The sequence below is a fragment of the Montipora capricornis genome, chromosome 9, assembly GCF_036669925.1.
Source record: "Montipora capricornis isolate CH-2021 chromosome 9, ASM3666992v2, whole genome shotgun sequence".
In the NCBI taxonomy this organism is placed as follows: domain Eukaryota; kingdom Metazoa; phylum Cnidaria; class Anthozoa; order Scleractinia; family Acroporidae; genus Montipora; species Montipora capricornis.
Genome location: NC_090891.1, coordinates 34,685,618 through 34,702,857, shown reverse-complemented (window position 1 = coordinate 34,702,857; position 17,240 = coordinate 34,685,618). Strand labels below are relative to the sequence as shown.

Genomic DNA, 17,240 nt, shown 5'->3' with positions numbered 1-17,240 from the left:
GCCTCTGGGCCTCTGTTTGAAAGCTTGCTCCGATAAGAACGGGCCGAAATCTCGGGGTGAATCGCCCTGCTACGACGCTCTGGCAATGCGTCCGGAGATACCGCTACGGGTTTCGATCTTTATCCTGTATTTTTAGCATTTGGTATGCGCATGCACAAGTTTCTTAAGCCGCTAACGTACACGTCCGCTAACGCTTACTGCATTTCCTGACTTGCCCACGCGCGGTCGCATCACTGTCTCGTGACAAAACCAGAGTGATAATTAATTATCCACATACATATCCCATAAAGCTCGTTTCTATGCAAATCACACTATCTGCGGCAGAGATAGGGAGCCTGGGAAGGAGGCGTACTTTTATGTGTAAGCTAATATAACGTATTTCACCATGAAATTAAATATCTTCTGAGCGCAATGAACGGGGGCTCTTTTGTAGATAATCGAACACGAAATCAAAACGTTCCTCACGATATAAAAATCTTTGACATCTTTGGACTGCCAGGGTTCACATCACGGGAGTAACATGAACGCCGAATCGCGTAAATCTGCTGGCTCAGATATCAAGCGATTGCAGGAAATGGTCAAGCGTTTGGAGGAGCAAAATGCTCAACTGAAAAACACTGAATTTACCTCCAGTCGAAAGACTTCTAACAACGGTAGGGTTGTGGGAGAAGATAGTATGGTAAAAGTCAAGCTAAGTTTGGATGATGTCCCTCTTCTCGATTTAAATGCAGTGGCTGAAGAAGAGGAGGACACTTGGCAAGTAACAGTGCTCTGTTTTCTTAGCTCTTTAAAAGTGCTCGCAACGTCCACTACGTACTCGTAAAGGTGCCGGATAATTATGTTTAATAATTTTTAGTGTTTTAAAAATGGTCGGCACTGCTCGATTTCACATTACTTACATGTATACTAAATCTACTGAGCCGCTTGAACTAAAGGAATTCGGAAAACATGAGGTCACAACCATCCAAAGAAGGAAAATTAAATCGATACCTACATGTAGCAACGTTGCGAGCGAATTAAAAAAAGACAAGATTTTGTTCGAATTCCTTTGTAGATATTCTCGACTTGCAGATGCGGTGTTAACGTATATGTACGTGAATAAGCCCTAACTGCATGTACACGTGCTACAATGCGAGTTCTTTAGGACTGACTGTATCACACTGACTTGCTTCTTTGGTGTTAATTTATGAAAGAATCAAGATTACTTTTTAAGCTTCTACTAAGTACATGTAAGGTGTAATAAGTACTTATTGGGTTATGCTTAGTAATGGAGAATTATGGGGATGAAGGGGTTTTTTAATCTAAGAACCCATGTGACATTCTCACAGCAAATCTCAGATGGTGTTACTAGGCTGGACCAAAAGCCCTCCTAAATCTGAAAAAAACTTCTCTTTCTCAGGTTGTATGTGTCTCCAAAACACCCTCCATCTGCAGAACAGAAAAGTGTCAGTCCGTACAAGTATTTGAAAGATAGCTTAGATGTACCAGAACTAAATAAGGTCAGAGGCTCCTTGCTGGCAAAACTAGAGTCAATTGCTGCACAGGAAGGTGAGCATTTAGTTCCTTGAAATTAAATAATTTGCAAGATTGTAAAATTTTGTGCAGATGTACGGTACGGAACATGTAGAGGATTTTGTCATACAGTTCCATGCAGCTAAACTAAGCTGGCTCCAAAACACACTAGGTGGTTATTTTGAAAATTTATCAAACTCAAATTTTTCTGTTTGGGCTAAATTATTTGAGGGGAAACTGCATCTTTAGTATTTTTTAGTACATGTAGGCCCATGCAATCCCTTGAGATCCACTCTACTTTTCAAACAAATGATTGATTGTAGAGGTGTCTTGCATGCTGCATCTTGCATTGAATTCTACATTTGTACTTTTGTAGCACACTTGGGCTGCAACTATATTCTTGGTTTTAACATGATGTCACGGCCTCCATGTTGGAGTCCCCAAACAAGGAAACGGTGGCCATGTTGGAATCCCAATCCAATCCTCTGGGAATTGAACTCTATTTTTATGCAAACGTTTTCTTTTGTTTTCGTTGAAAATTATCACTGTTCATCACATGAGTGAAACCCAAGAATTATTGCAAGAGGCTCAGGGTGCACTATTAATCATTGTTACTTATCTTTTTTTGATAAGGAGGAATCCAGGCAGGTATACAGGTTCTACCTACATTAGAGATAAATGAGCTGTCCAGTTATACTGTTCATACCCTTGTTATACAGCATTTTTAATGCTAAAATAATAGTACTGTATGATCATACATGTATTTTTTTGTTCAGAAGCTGTCTCTAGGTCTCCTCCACATGCATCTGTGGATGGCCACCATGTGAACAATAATTATTATACTGCACATAACTCAGAATTCTCCAGTCAAGAAGATGGTCAGTCCCTTTTTCTTTTGATATTATACCACTTTAAAATTATTATTTACCCAAAAAATGGGCATGCCAATTGACTGGCCAATTGCTTGTATACTTTTGTCAAATATTTTAGGAATCACTCCAGCAACATTACCAATTTAGTAGCTTCCTAAATACATTGCTCTATGAGAAAAAAAATATTGAATCAATAAATATTAATACAGAGAAGTACATTGTATTAAAACAGCAAAGAAGAAATTTATTGCAGCTGTATAATATAGTGAAGGAAAGCAACTGTCATTTAGTCTAACAGAATGATTAGAATTTTCCAAATCAAAGATCATTGCAGTATGGAACAACTGAAGCAGATGTGTAGAAGCCAAAAAGATCAAGCCTTGAATGGGATTCAAACACCATGGTCACCATGTGATTGTGCTGTGCAATACAGTCTGCTCTATCACTGAGAGCTACGTGTATCAAGCCATGTTCTGGTAGCTGATCATTATTGACAAGCAGACATTTTTAGAGAGAATGCATGATAAACCAATATGAATATTAAATAATAATTATTTTGTCCCTAAAGGCTGCTAAATCTAAACTGGCTTCAGATTTTAGTCAGACCCATAGGAAAGTGAGTATTCTTGAAGAGAGTAGTTCCTTTTGTTTGCCATAATGATTATGGTTAGAGATTGCAAAGCTGATGTTTCGAGCATTAGCCCTTCCAAAAGCCTGTTATGTGGAAATTTGTACTTTTTTTCTTACTTGTAATCTCCATTAGCCAATTCTTAAATCGACTTGTTAAAAAGCATACAATCTTCTGCTATATTTCATGTTTACAAAATGTACAACATCTATCTATAACTACACTGTATAACTGCCTAACTGTAACTATCATTCTAAATCTATAACTACTATCCATATTAAACTACAGATTTAGTCAAAAGTTCGATGCAACTGAGGGGTAATGATTGTGAAGATGACAGTGATGGCAATGAAGTCATTCAAGTCAAACCTCGGAGACGTGTCCCCTTTGCAGCTATGACCACCCAGGATGATTCAGATCTGGTTGTAAAAGGTATCCAGTAAAATAAGCTAGAAACAAACATTAAAATGTTACTGTACTGTATACTCATAATAAAGCAAACATGAACTACCCTCAAACTGCATACTGTAATCAACACTACAGCAAAACGTTTGCTCTCCTATGTATACTCTCAAGCAAACAAGAGTTTATAGCTTATCTTGCAGTTTTCTTTTACAGTAAATACATGAACATTTAGTTAAAAATTGTACAGTTTATATTCCAGTCTTGTGTAGCAGCCTGTTTAACTGACACCACTCAATGATGCATGTACTGTGCACAGTTAATGGCACCTATTTTGGCCACAGTTTTTCCTTAGGAAATGCAGGGCCGTAGCAGGCCAGGAAAAGCTGAGAGGACACAAAGATTTCAAGCTATTTTTGTTTTGAAATTTGGGGGTTTTGAGTGCAGAGGACGCATAGGATGGGTGTAAGCCGGGGCAGAAAGTGCATTTCCCAGCATTTTGGGTCTTGATTGATAGGTGAAAAATCGTAAAGAAAAGCACAGTGCATTTCAAGTATCCAAGAGGCTTACATTCTATCCGGAATCATTGACATCTTGTTGTTTCAATCTTCCGGAAGAAAAAATTATGTTTTCTAAATTTTATACTTGTATGTTTTTACTTTTTTGGGGGGAGATGGGGAGGAAGTGGAGGGGCCCTGGGAAATGGTTTGACATGGAAGATGTGCCTTAATACAGTGTCTGTGAGAACATCTTGAGAAGATTTTGTGAACATTAACCCGTTGACTCCCAGGGGCTCCAGGCAAACCTGCCCAGAGGGAAGGAGCACGAACAGGACTCGAGGTCCTATGTGAGGTGCTCCACCCTACCCTATCCAGACCAGAAAGACCACAACACCGGGAACTACATGCCCTTTACAACAAGTGTGTGGGTTCTTATATTAGTTCAGGCGGGCTTGGGAGTCAATGGGTTAATCACAAAGGTGAACCTGAAACTTAATAATTTTAATCAAGCAATTATCAAATACTATGTATTGTAAGTAAACTGTAAGAGAATGTGAATGGATTGCTAGTCTGATCTGTGTCTGAGGTCTGCCTTCTTATTATTATCAGGGCTCGAAATTGCGGCCAATACAGTTGCGAAATTGCGACTAAATTTTCGTATCTTGTCGCAATTAAATTGCGACTGGATTTTTTAGTTAATTTCTAACCCATGATTATATAATTACTTATACATGTACTTCATTATACTTTTATTTAAAATTAATTGTGAGAAATCTATATTTCCTTTTAAAGTGCTTGTCTTGAATACTCCATAGTAAAGTTAATAGTGTATGATTTATATTTTTCCAATCCTTTCTGTGTACATTTTACGTGTAGGACCACTTAGAAGACGAGGAGCTCCTCCGGCACCAATGACAAGTAAGGATTGCACATTGCACTGTCTATGGCAGTACAGCATGTTGGTAACAAGATTGAAGCAAGCTTGCAGTATAATTGTTTAATTCTAATTTGCCTTGCTCATGTGCCAAAGTGATTTTTTAATTCATTGTTCTGTTGGTAGTCGTCTACATTTACAGTGCACAGTGGAACCTCACCTTGCGGCCACCCTGTTAATACAACCACCTTGTTATTACAGCCACTTTATTCTGACCTGCAAAATAGCTCAGTCAGTCATCTTCTTATCTAAAGAACCCCTTTAATACGACTACCCTGTTAATACGAAAAAATTTTTCCATAGCCCGAAGTTGGTCGTATTAATGGGGTTCCACTCTATGTAATTTCTGGAAATCTTGTTTGAGCAGTCTGATATAGACCTTATTTTGCAGCAAGTCTAACTCCAGTGAACAATGATGTTGGTGATGACAGTGATAATGAAGATAGCATTGTGGGTACTCCACAGAGACGTGTTCCTCCTGCTGCTACTTTTAACTCACCAAGCCATGAAGACTCCAGTCTTGTTGTAAGAGGTAACAATGCAACCAAATGTTTTGTATACTTCTTGCTGGTCAATTTTATTTGTTAACAAAAAAGAATGCTATGTTTAACTCATCGAAAGTGGTTCAGCATTGTCTGTACTCTTATCAGTTGACAACAATATTCATCATCGCAGTGGTCAAAATGTTGTGGACTCGTGAGGCGCAGCCTCGAAAGTCCACAACAAATTTTGGGTCAGTACGTAGCTATTGCAACAGCTCTTGGGATTGGTTCAGAAAACAATGGTCACAAAGAACGATATAAAAGAAACAAGGGACCCTAACTCTAAAAACAATGGAGCTCCATCCTAAAGGGATCCACTGAAATTAGAGGTTGTAAAGAGCTACGTCCTATCTCCAGATTTTGACCACTGTGATGACGAATATCGTTGTTGATAAGAGTACAGATGACGCTCACTCAGAACCACTTTCAATTTGTTTTTTACCACAATATTCAATGCCAAAGAAAGTCTTTATTTCAGAGCGTGACCAAAATCATGACACAATGAAAGAGCAAGCGTTGTCTATAACTTTCTCGTAATAATTATGATTGGTTTATTTTCCAAAATGAGCATTCCTGATTGGCAATTACATTCTTGACAAATTGATGAGACAATGATAAAAATTGTAAATTGACAATGGCAAATTAGCTAATCAGATTGCGAGATTACAAGCAATTGTGGTAAAACACATAATTGCCACTGGACAAAACTGCAGGACCATATGCAGTGCTTAAAATCAAGCATGGGTAGACTTTGTTCTCTTTTGTGAAAATTATTTTTTTCATTCATTCATTCATTCAGTTTATTTGTCAATAACCACATAAAAGAAAAGAAATTAAAAAAAAAACACAATACACTAGAAATTTATAATAACTTAAAGATGATAGACTAAAAATGTTTAAGGTGGTAATGACATGGAAGTTTTTTGAATAAAAACAAAAGAATATTTAAATGGTGGCCATTTTGGAATAAGGTGTATAGACAACATAGGGTACATCACACAAATTATGGGGACAGCATAAATATAGAATGTATTATTAACTGTACTTTTTCTCACCATTTAGTTTACTGAATATATGTAACAATAAGATTGTGAAGGAAGGAGTACCTTAGTGTCTGTGTGTGATTTCACCTTTTTTTTGTCATGGATAACACTCATGGGTTTTTCATGCACAACTGGCAACACAAAAGTTTCCGGTAATCTTATTAATTTTTTTTAGGAAAAAAGGCTCTGAAAATTGACTATGCACTGATTAATTTTTTTATCTGCTATTGACATTGCATCATTTTTTTGGCTTGTTTTGGGTGTAATATTAGACATCACTGTCAATGAAACCTTGCATTTAAGAATAGTCCATAGCACAAAGGAAACGTTTTTGTGTGATGAGCCATCTTGTGTGCATCATATTTTTAGCACCAACACACATAACATCACAACCTCATGGTTATCATTAAACAATTACAAAGAAATAACTGCGAAGTTGATGGCTTCAATGTGCCATAGTTTTCTAGGAATTTAACTATATTCTTGACCCTTTCAATCCTGAGAGTGAGAATCTAACTAACACCAAACGATTTTACTCTCAAACAGGGGCCCACTTCATTCGTGGAGCAATGCATTACTTTGTTTTTCATAATTCTGGGGAATCTTACCACCAAGCGCTAAGCGTCAAACTGCGTTTTGGCTTCCATCAATCAAATTCCTGAACATAGCCGGGAAGATTGACTCCGTCTCCGGAAAGTAAATTGGAGTTTTTGTTTAGTTCACAGCTCGAGCACTATTATATGTTTTTGGAAATTCTTCTCAGTAAAAAGATTAGTTTGTACAGATTCCATCGATCGCTTTCAATCAGCATCGAGTTTAAATATACAAAATGTACTGTGGGAACCGAAGATGCTGATGGGTGGGTTAGTCACTCATCAGTTAATTTCGTCATCTGTAGTTGGTGTTGGAAGTTTGTTTGATGGAAGCCAAAACACAGTTTAGCCCTTGGCGCTTGAGGATGAATTCTGCAGAATTATGAAAAATGCACTAAGAAAACACTTCCTTTGGTTTCCCTTTAAAAAAGCGAAACACCAAAACACCGAAACAGCAATATGACACAATCTCTGCACTTGCAATTATTGCTTGGCCTAAACCAAAGAACAAGCATACAAATCCTTAGTGAGACAGATTGTTGAATATAGTGCCACTGTTAGGGACTCTCACGTAGCTATAAGAACGTACAACAGGTCGAAATGGTTGTTTAATTAGGTCTACTGGTGTAAAATGATATTTAATCTCAAATCCAACCTTTGTCAGTAACAGACTGTTATTACATGTATTCAATATACATGTGTATATGGTAGGGTCATACATGGTGTTTTGTTTTGTTTTTTTTTTTGCTGTTTCGTGGTTCAGTAATGCTCTTAAAATCACGCCTGTTAGTGTGTGGGTTTCTTAAAATTACTGTAAATTAATCATGTTACAGGTCCACTCAGAAGAAGGGGACCATCTCCGCAACCAAGATTGTCACTTGGTGAGATTTAATACAATCATTTTGCCATGGTACCCGTCATTACTTTTTGAAAATGAAAATGGCTCCTTCCAGCAATTGAACTTTTTGTGCATGCAGTTTTGCTGACCTAAATTGTTATTTAACTGGCAACAGATGCAGCAGCTGATAGCAATGATAATAACAACATAGTGCCACAAGACAGACTGCAACAACGTGTTCCTTTTTGTCAAGACAATGAAGACCTTGTCGCTAAAGGTACATGTAGTAGAAGCTTCCACTCCTGTTTTGTCAAGTACATTTTGCAACTTAAAGAAGTTAATTAAAAAACATCCCTTACTTTTGTTTTGTAACCCCTCTCTGTAAATGCTAGAAATCTGATGTTGAGTATTACAGTATGTATATGTACATTTATTAATATGTTTTTTGTTTTAGCACACACTCACATCATTGGATACAGTGTGGGAACAATCTCTGTCCTTGATTTACATACATGTATAATTCTAAAATTACATCTTGGCAATTTTGTGAATTAAATTATTGGATAACAGTTACATTTAAGTACTTAATAGATTATCGAGGATGATAGTGAATTACAGTATGCTATATAATTTTATCACAGGTCCCTTACGGCGACGAGGGCCTGGAAGTCAATCACCTCGACAACCAGTTGGAACAGGTAAGGTGAAAAAGGTTTAGGTTTGGATTTCATTCCAACACATGTAATGACTCTGAACTTGCCTTTGAGCTCTGCGGGAATACTTCACATTCCTTTCGTTGGTGCATAATTATGGTACGTACATGGCCAAATCTTTTCATCAGTACAGATTTCCTTGAAGGCCTAATGATTCAACAATGGAAGCCTAGCTTGAAATAGACAAATTCACTTCTATGTTGCAAAACATTTCCTATTGCGAATTACGTATATGTACCTAAGGATAAAAAAATATGCAGGTTGCTGATGGTGCTTTTTTACCCTGGTGATGACATAGTGTCCAAAACGTTTGGATTTTACTTTTTTTAATATAATTTATAGCCTTGTACTGTAAGTAGTTCAAATCTAGTGATGTTTTTGCAATGTACTCATTGCAGGAAGTCCCATAAGAAGAAGAGGTGAATCACCACGTGCTCGAACATCATTTGGTGGGTTTGTTACAATAGCTTGTAAAGTGAATAATTCACAGGGATACCCATATGTTGACCCACATTTTACTGTCCACATGTACAGGTACATTAACTGCATCAAAGTAAAGTTTACATTGCATACATACACACATACATATTCGGGAAGTACTTGTGTTTTGGTGTTTAAACTCGGGATTAGTGGTGTTCATGCTGAAAAGCATAGACCAAATCGGCTAGCCCAGTGTAATGTACTGAATAGGCCACTTTAAAAAATACCATAATATCCTTTGTTTGCTCTCCAAAAGTTTTTATTTTTTCTCGGAACCATTGTAAGTCCGAAGAGAAACTGAAAACGTTATGCTTAGTGAAAATTTTGGAGGTCAGGCAAAGAGTATTATGGTATTTTTGAAAGTGGCGTATTGAAATCTCCTGAAGATTCTTTGTGTATTGTTTTTGCATTATAGGGAAGATATCGTTGACGTCACCTATTGTCATTAATGTGCCAACCAGAGCCTCATTGGCTGTTGAAACGAAGGGTCTTTTATTCCTGTGGTTGGTACATTTGAATAACAAAAGCAATGTTTGTAAACAGATATCTTCCCAATATTGTAGCATTCACATTTAAATGATATGGAAATATTGAGTCAGCCAATTTGGTCTATAGAGTGTGTTCGGTCATGTGACCAGCTGTCGTGTTTTCATACTAAAACAAAAGGAAGAATTTTCATAAAAATGTAGTTTAGTTTCCAAAAGAAAATTTCATTTTTCCGACATGGCCGCTGTTTCTTTGTTTCACTTCTCCAACATAGCCGCCGTGGCGTCAAGTGAAAATACTCTATTGCCCCTCTTCTGCAGTCTTGATTTGCGTTAATTGTTAATTTCAGTTTACAGTGTCGCTAATTTGCGTTCCAGTGCTAGAACGAGTAGACACTTAAATAAAGTTCCTTTCCTTTCTTCTCTGCAACAGCAACACTACTTTTTCTTTAATTTGCTTTGACGAATTCTTAACGTTTGAAACTTCACCTCGCAACTCTTTCTTACTGTATTTAACTCACCTTCACCAGCTCGAATGATAAAACCAAATTTTCGTGTTTTTTTTTCCAATCTTAATTAAGTGAAGATCATTCATTCACGAAGAGGTGATACATTGTAAGTGGCCCAAAGGGAACACGAACTCTGCAATTTAGGTTAGAGTGGAACAGTCTGTCGTACGTGATCAGGTCGTCAAGTGTATAGATTATTGTTGGTTTCTTACAATCTGGAAGACGCTGGAGAAGAGAGTGCAATAGTGGTTACACGACCAATATTTTATGTTCCGTCTTTCACTCATTCCTAGTGTCAAATTTGAATAGCAGGGCTCCTTCATTTTCAGACATTTTTTTGAAGCATTAGTTATTTATATGCTGTAGAACTATTTCGCTTCAGTCACTTAAAACGTTTATTGCTTTTAACAGATGCAGCTTCGTATTTAGATGACAACGTTGTTGACGACATACCGCAAGACATACTGCAAAGACGTGTGCTATTATCTCAAGACAACGAAGACCTTGTAGTCCGAGGTAATGGTGTTGCTCTTTACATGTATGCTTATTTTAGCATTTTAGGCATAGGGTTTAATTAGAGAACTCTTGTACGAGTTTTTCAGTTGATTATGCAGGGCTTCAAGTGGTTTGTAAACACGTCTCTGTGTTGTTCAACCTGAGTCAGGTACTCCATCTTGTACCTCGCTTCGTAGACGACCTTCCTACATGCTTTGAAATGAAAATAAATAGTAAATAAAGAAATGTACTGTATAGACTGGGTGAAAAACGTGAAGGAATAAGTTAAACGATCCCTTGATGTTTACCATTTAATTGCTTGCAGGTCCACTTAAGAGAAGAGGAGGAACTCCAAAACCCAGGCAGCCAGTTGCAGTTGGTTACGGTAATTTGCGTTGGAATTGTTAGTTTGTCCTGAAACGTGTATAAGAAAAGCTTATTATCAATACATACTTAATTGACCACTCCCCACAGGGGCTTTTCAGGGCCAATGAAACACAATTAACGAAACAACAGAACACAACAACAACTAATAAGAACCCCAACTGGCCGGAGGCAAACCAGTTGGCTATTTACAAGTGCAGCTGGGAACAAATTCAACGAAGTGGTCAGAGCGGCTCTTGAACCCGGGATCTCCGGATCTCAAAGCAAGCGCCCTAACCACTGGGCCACACTGCCTCCTATGCCTCATACTTGTAAGGTAAATGGTAAACGCAATCTTTCCGTTCCTGCAACTATCTGATGGCAAACAGATGATGATACATGTAACTCAGTGTATTCAAGGTATCTTATGGTGGGAGTTTTCCCCTGAAACTTTGCCTAGGTGTCTTCTAAGGGATATCACTCTATCAAAGTCATAGTTGTTTCGCAACATTTTTGTTGTGTGACCTAGGTAAGAGCACCTCTCTATGATTAGTTTCTTTTTTTTAAAACGTATAATCAATCAGGAATGGTTGACCATGAAGAGGAGTACAAAGATGTTCAACCAAGGAGACGAGTGGCTTCCCCCGCTAGTACCTCTTATTCAGAGGATCTTAATAGTGAGTTAATATGCTTGTAACACTCAACGTTAAACAAACGAACTAGGAATCACATCATAACAAATGAAAGCTCTTAAACACGTGGAAGAAGAGCCGAGGCGTGTACTATTTGGAATCGCGAGAACTTGGATAAGCGAGGCAAGGGATCTGAATGACTTTAAAACTAAAATTTACAAATAATGGTGTCTATAGAACCTAATTAGAGTCTGCCTGAAAGAAAAAGCCTCAGTCGGCTTCCTCCTGTGCAAACCTTATCTCGTAATTTACGTCCAGTAGCAGTTTCCGCTTGAACTAGCATGCTTTAAGTCGCTCTTTTCATCTCTGGAAAAATATTTTTGAAGCTGACTGAATCTTGTTTTTGTATCTCAAGAAGGTCTTGGCCTATTAATTATAGCAGGGCTGTCGTTGACCTTGTAATAAAAGCCTCTTCGCTCTACCTATTAAAGACAGACCCGGTGACATTAAAACACAATTTACATAGAGCACAGCAGTGAAGTCTGAATCATTTCATGGTCACCGCCATCCTCGCTGTCATTTCTAGGTCAGGCCCCTTGACCAGGCCACGTACAGACGACTGTGAAGCGCCCCATTGGCTATAATCTCATTCTAACTTTTATTCCTCACCAGGTTCTTTGCAGCGAGACGAACACATTCCCATAGTAACAGCAGGTTAATATTCTTTGAAATGAGAATAAGCGTTTAGGGTTAAGAGTGAACAACGACTTTACCCATATTCAAGTTCAATTTCATGATTAAAATAGGTTCCCGATAAATACATGCAGGTGGCCGTGAGTTCGACTCCGTCCGGCGGACCAACACTGAGGATCTTAAAATAACGGAGGAGAAAGTGCTATCTTTGTAATGACATCTGCAAATGGTTAAATTCTGCCGTAGTTTCCTCGGGTGAGGACGATAAACCTTAAGAACTATTCCGAAGATATTGGTTGGTCTTTGTAACTGTGTGGCGCAAGCGCACTTAGTTTTGCCCGAGCACGAAGTCTTTGAAGTCTGTAATGTTTACCTGTACTCGATGGAACGTTTTTCGATTAAATGTTGAAGTTTGAATTGTTTATTTGTTCGGCCATTACTGATTGTGAACCAACCACAACCCTAACGAACAATAACCCTGTGCAACGTAAACGAACCAACACACAATTCGCTAAGAGTAGGGCATGTAGTTCCCGGTGTTGTGATCTGTCCTCTGTGGTGTATCATGGTTGGGAGGGTAGATGCTTGCAGATATTACACCAAGCTGCTCTAAAATCCGAGGGTAAATAAAGATATGATAATGATGATGATGATTTTCAAACATTGACAAATGTTAAAGCTAAAACATTTGTGTCCGAAGACAATAAATAATGCAGAGAGCGCTAAAAGGGGTTATTCACTCTTAACTTTCAATACTCATAAATTATAAACTCCCCGGCACTTTTAGCAACATGAAAAATACAAATAGTGATCTCGTCTCTTATTACTGTTAATCTTTTTCGACGATAGTTGACATCCTGTTGTAAACAGAAACTGCAAACTGCGAAATGTGCCAATCCTAAGCGATACAGTGATTCGTGTCGCACACAAAGGATATCGATGACTGAAAATAAAACTGTTTGTTAAAATTAACTTTTACTGAACAATTTCTGAGCCGTGTACAATTATGGAGATGTTATTCCAAGTGGCCTTCTGATTACAAAAATGTCTAATGGAAACTACATTTTTGGTAATAAAACCGATACATTTTTTTCAACTTAGTGAGAAGACGCGAACCAAATCAAGTCAGAAGGCGTGAGCCCGCTCCCTCGAAAACGGAGGATGATATTGATGTGCGCAGGCGCAGTCTCCCCCAGGCCCCGACACATAATAAAGGTTTTTCAAATTCATCCCTGGTTGGGAGGCAGTCACCAGTTCCCAGGAAACCCACGCCCAGAACAGGTCAACTGGCGGCACCAAGGTAGGAATTTAAAGAGAGTGTAATCTGCCTTCTCAAAGCACCAAGAGACCCCAGAAAGAAAGACAAACAAAGTGCCAGCGAGATCTGGTCCGTTCAACTTAACAAACCGAATGCATAAATGGCGGCTAAAAATGTATTCTTTTACTTATTTGCTAATCAGACTCACTAGCCTCGCTCTCAAGCAACATTTGTTTTGGATTTTGTCCATGCAAACGAGGCTTAGCACACAAACAAAATAATATATTTTTTTGGCCGTCATTTATGCATTCGGTCTATTCAGCTTGTCGCTTTACCCTCCCTTAATTGTTAATTATTTCTGCATTTAAAGAATAATTTATGTAATTTTTCTCCTGGTGTTGGGAGTCTATGAGCTGGTGATTTTGTTCGTTGAAGGTCAACTGCATCGTAACAGACTTGTTCATCTAGAATATTGTCAGCCAGATCGAATACGTTTGCTTTTTTGAGAGCCTGATATGTGAATTTATGACGATTTAAAATAAATCAACAGTTAAATGAATTTCAGCAATTAACTAAGCAATAGATTTGGCTTTTCGCAATCGACTAATGGAATGGGCCCTTTGCATGTTAGTGATCACATGGTACAAAAACCGCCATACTGGAACGCAAATTGCGCACTGGGACATCTTGAACAAAGCAAGATAATTTACATTTTCTTTGTTTTAGATGTCCCAGTGGGCAATTTGCGTCCCAGTATGGCGGTTTTTGTACCATGTGATCACTAACCTGCAAAGGACCCATTAGTGTCGTTCTCGTCTTGGTCGCTAGTCATAATAGCCACATTCGTGAAGTTTTGAGATTCAAACATTAGTTATCACATTTATACCAATATCTTGTTAATTGATTAATTTACCATTCTTTTATTTTCAGGAGAGTTCCAACACCAAGGGGAGTCAGTCCAGCTAGGTTTAATGAGGGTGATAGTTGGAGTGAGGGATTCTATTAATACCATCGAGTGGGTCAAGAGAAGCTTATGACAATTATGGCTGGAGTGAACATAATTAATTTCATCTTAGCCCGGTGCATCTTCATCTGCATCTACGGTGCGTGGGACGGTAGGATAACTGCAGACTAACACGTCACACCTCTAGGCTTATTTTGATAAGGTAATTAATTATCTAAAGCCTTGAAGAACCTTCCCAGCTGCTTTACCATGTAGTGGGATGATTGGGAACTGCTGGTCACGCGTTCGTTGAGGCACATCCTACAACGGAATTGCCTGAAAGGAGATATTTCATTGAAAATAATCTGCAACTGATCACGTGTCCCGTCAAATCTTTCAAATGGACATGTTTGCCGTAAAGTGAACTTTGTTTTACTTGTGCTGTCTTCAGATGCATAGAATTTAGCGGCAAGTGTCGGTGGATCAGCCGAAACTGCACTGTCACCCATGTCCAAGTATCCTACAAATATGATCGCTGGAGTAGAGACACTTCGCAGTGCTGTCTGGTGATAGTTATGAACAAATTGTCACGCTATTTTGGGCGGTGAATGGAGTGAGCAAACTTTACCAGATCTGCCTTGTGCAATTGGTACAATAAGACTGTAGCCTGGGGAAAAATAGAAACGAAATAATCTGGTTAGATTTTAAATTTAAGTTATTTTATCGCGACTTCGTTTATCTACGAGGAATTTAAACCTACTATTTTTGCTTTTAATGCCCATAACAAACAATAACATAAAACACAGTGTTGTTCATTGTTATTTCCTTTTAACATTTCTTTTTAAACGGCGTGAGAATTATCATTTTATAGAATATTTTTTGTCTTTGGGTTCAAAATCGTCATTCAAAACGGATAAGTGGATGCCAACCTCCCTCGTTCGAATAAATCTTCTAACTTTGATTTTCAAAGAGCGGAGAATTTTTATTGGATTTTTTTGCGTGCCTTATAGTACCTTTAGACCCTTTGATATCCCTTTTACTCTCTTTTTAGTCAGCTTATTTATTATGATGGTAAATATTTTCGCCCATTTGTGGATGAATATTCCGTATGGAGATCATTTAGAATATGCGGAAGTAGACCCGTTTCTTTTTTGGTATGAACATAGTTAATCGAGGAACTGGTTATGAAACCTTAAAACCTTCAGAAGCGAGAACAAATTTTTGACGCAGTCGATGTTGAATGGATCGTGACCCTGCACAGTCGTTTGTTTTGGGTTCGCACGGTTTTGCAAATTACTTGCGCATAATTTAATCGAAGGATTTGATTGGTTATCTTCTCGAAAAAAGGTGTGTTTTGTGCAGGGTCAAAGCCAAAAGTACGGACAAAAACATGAATCAAAGGGACTTGTTGAGTTCGTAACCATCTCCAAGCATTAACTATGGTAGGAACGAAATAGCACTCTGTTCATTCTGCCCCTGCTAAACGACGTAATAAACACAATGAAGACACCGTTTTACTAGAAGCATCAATGAGAAGTCAGCCACCTCCGCGAAAACCATTGTGAAAATTCCCCTGGAAACCAATATTCTCCCAGGTTCTAAGACTGAAGGAAGAATCAAAAGAATTGTTCATAAGGAAAGAGTGCACCCTTAGTGGGTGTATAATTTGTGGCATTTGTTGTTGTTTGTTTTTTTTCTTTTTTTAAAATGTAATTGATTTGAATAACATGTAAGTGACTGCTAAAAAAATCGTGTACTGGAAAAGTGTAAGATAAGAAAAAAGACCAGAAGCTATGGTAACGTTTAAATTAAGGACCATAGGGCTTGGTACATTTATTTTATCTTTTATCTGACTGCATGAATATGTTGCGTTTTAAGAAAACATATTTAACTGTTAATTTTACGTGCAGGGCATTCTTATTGAAAATAGATCACCTACAAAAGGAATTTTTGAAGTAAATATATAAAAACTTGAAAAAGTTTAATTTCACAATGGATAATTGTGTGGCTAGCCTTACATACGTATGTTTCATCCCTGCCAAGGGACTCATCAGAGACCTTTCGGCTAACTCGTCAAACATCGCGTTTGAAGTCCCGCTAGCATCAAAATGATGGTGGCAATCTGGCCTTATATCACATAAGGATTCCCAATTGCGTAATCTGCCAATTAACAACTTGAAAAAGTGTAAGAATTTCACAATAACAAAAATAATAAATCCAAAGCGCCCTTTTATGCTCTGTCATCATTTCCCTCTCTACCCTTCTCCCTCCCGGTTTTTTCCCTTCCACCTCCCCTCTTCCCTTTGTTTATGATGTGTGGAGATTTGACTTTTGTACTGTGACTGAACACAAGGACACACAATGAAAGGTGTCACGCCACGCCCTGTTTTTGTTTAGCACGATTGACAATCAAGGCTGGTGGCGATCAACAAATAGCAAAACAGAGAGAGGACTCTCAAACGATATTTCCATATCGAGAAAAGTGGACAGGCAGATAACATTTTATAAAATGGATACATTGCTGTTAGGGGCTTTTTTCTTGCACAAATTATCACAGAGGAGTAGCGATCTCGTTTGACTGACAAATCATCTTCAATTACTTATGTCGTGTTCAAGGCACAGCTTAACTTGCATTGCGACAGTTGCATTTCCAAATTAGGGCTGAATGCGAAGACTGAGCCCGCCTGAGGCATTAGTCGTCTTTATCTTCGGTTCTCGTGCACGATTGTTGTGATTATCCAAAGAAAAACTTGAAATTAAGAGAAAGAGAAGGCTGTGATGTTACAAAAGCAATGGTCTTTTGGT

General features: G+C 38.1%; 1 protein-coding gene across 2 annotated transcripts; it reads left to right on the top strand.

The window, feature by feature from the left end:
- The first annotated feature begins 394 nt into the window (after positions 1-394).
- On the top strand, positions 395-16,657 carry LOC138015974 (SLAIN motif-containing protein 2-like). 2 transcript variants are annotated; one of them, XM_068863121.1, is made up of 16 exons: positions 395-756; positions 1,400-1,548; positions 2,289-2,390; positions 3,301-3,444; positions 4,791-4,832; positions 5,240-5,380; positions 7,860-7,907; positions 8,040-8,141; positions 8,506-8,562; positions 8,976-9,026; positions 10,463-10,567; positions 10,872-10,931; positions 11,494-11,586; positions 12,214-12,255; positions 13,336-13,534; positions 14,423-16,657. In XM_068863121.1, exons 1-16 carry the CDS (start codon positions 521-523, stop codon positions 14,496-14,498), a joined length of 1,647 nt encoding a protein of 548 aa, XP_068719222.1. In that variant the 5' UTR covers positions 395-520; the 3' UTR covers positions 14,499-16,657. The 2 variants fall into 2 exon arrangements, with proteins under 2 accessions (XP_068719222.1, XP_068719223.1); XM_068863122.1 differs by having other exon boundaries at positions 423-756; positions 2,292-2,390.
- Positions 16,658-17,240: the final 583 nt, after the last annotated feature.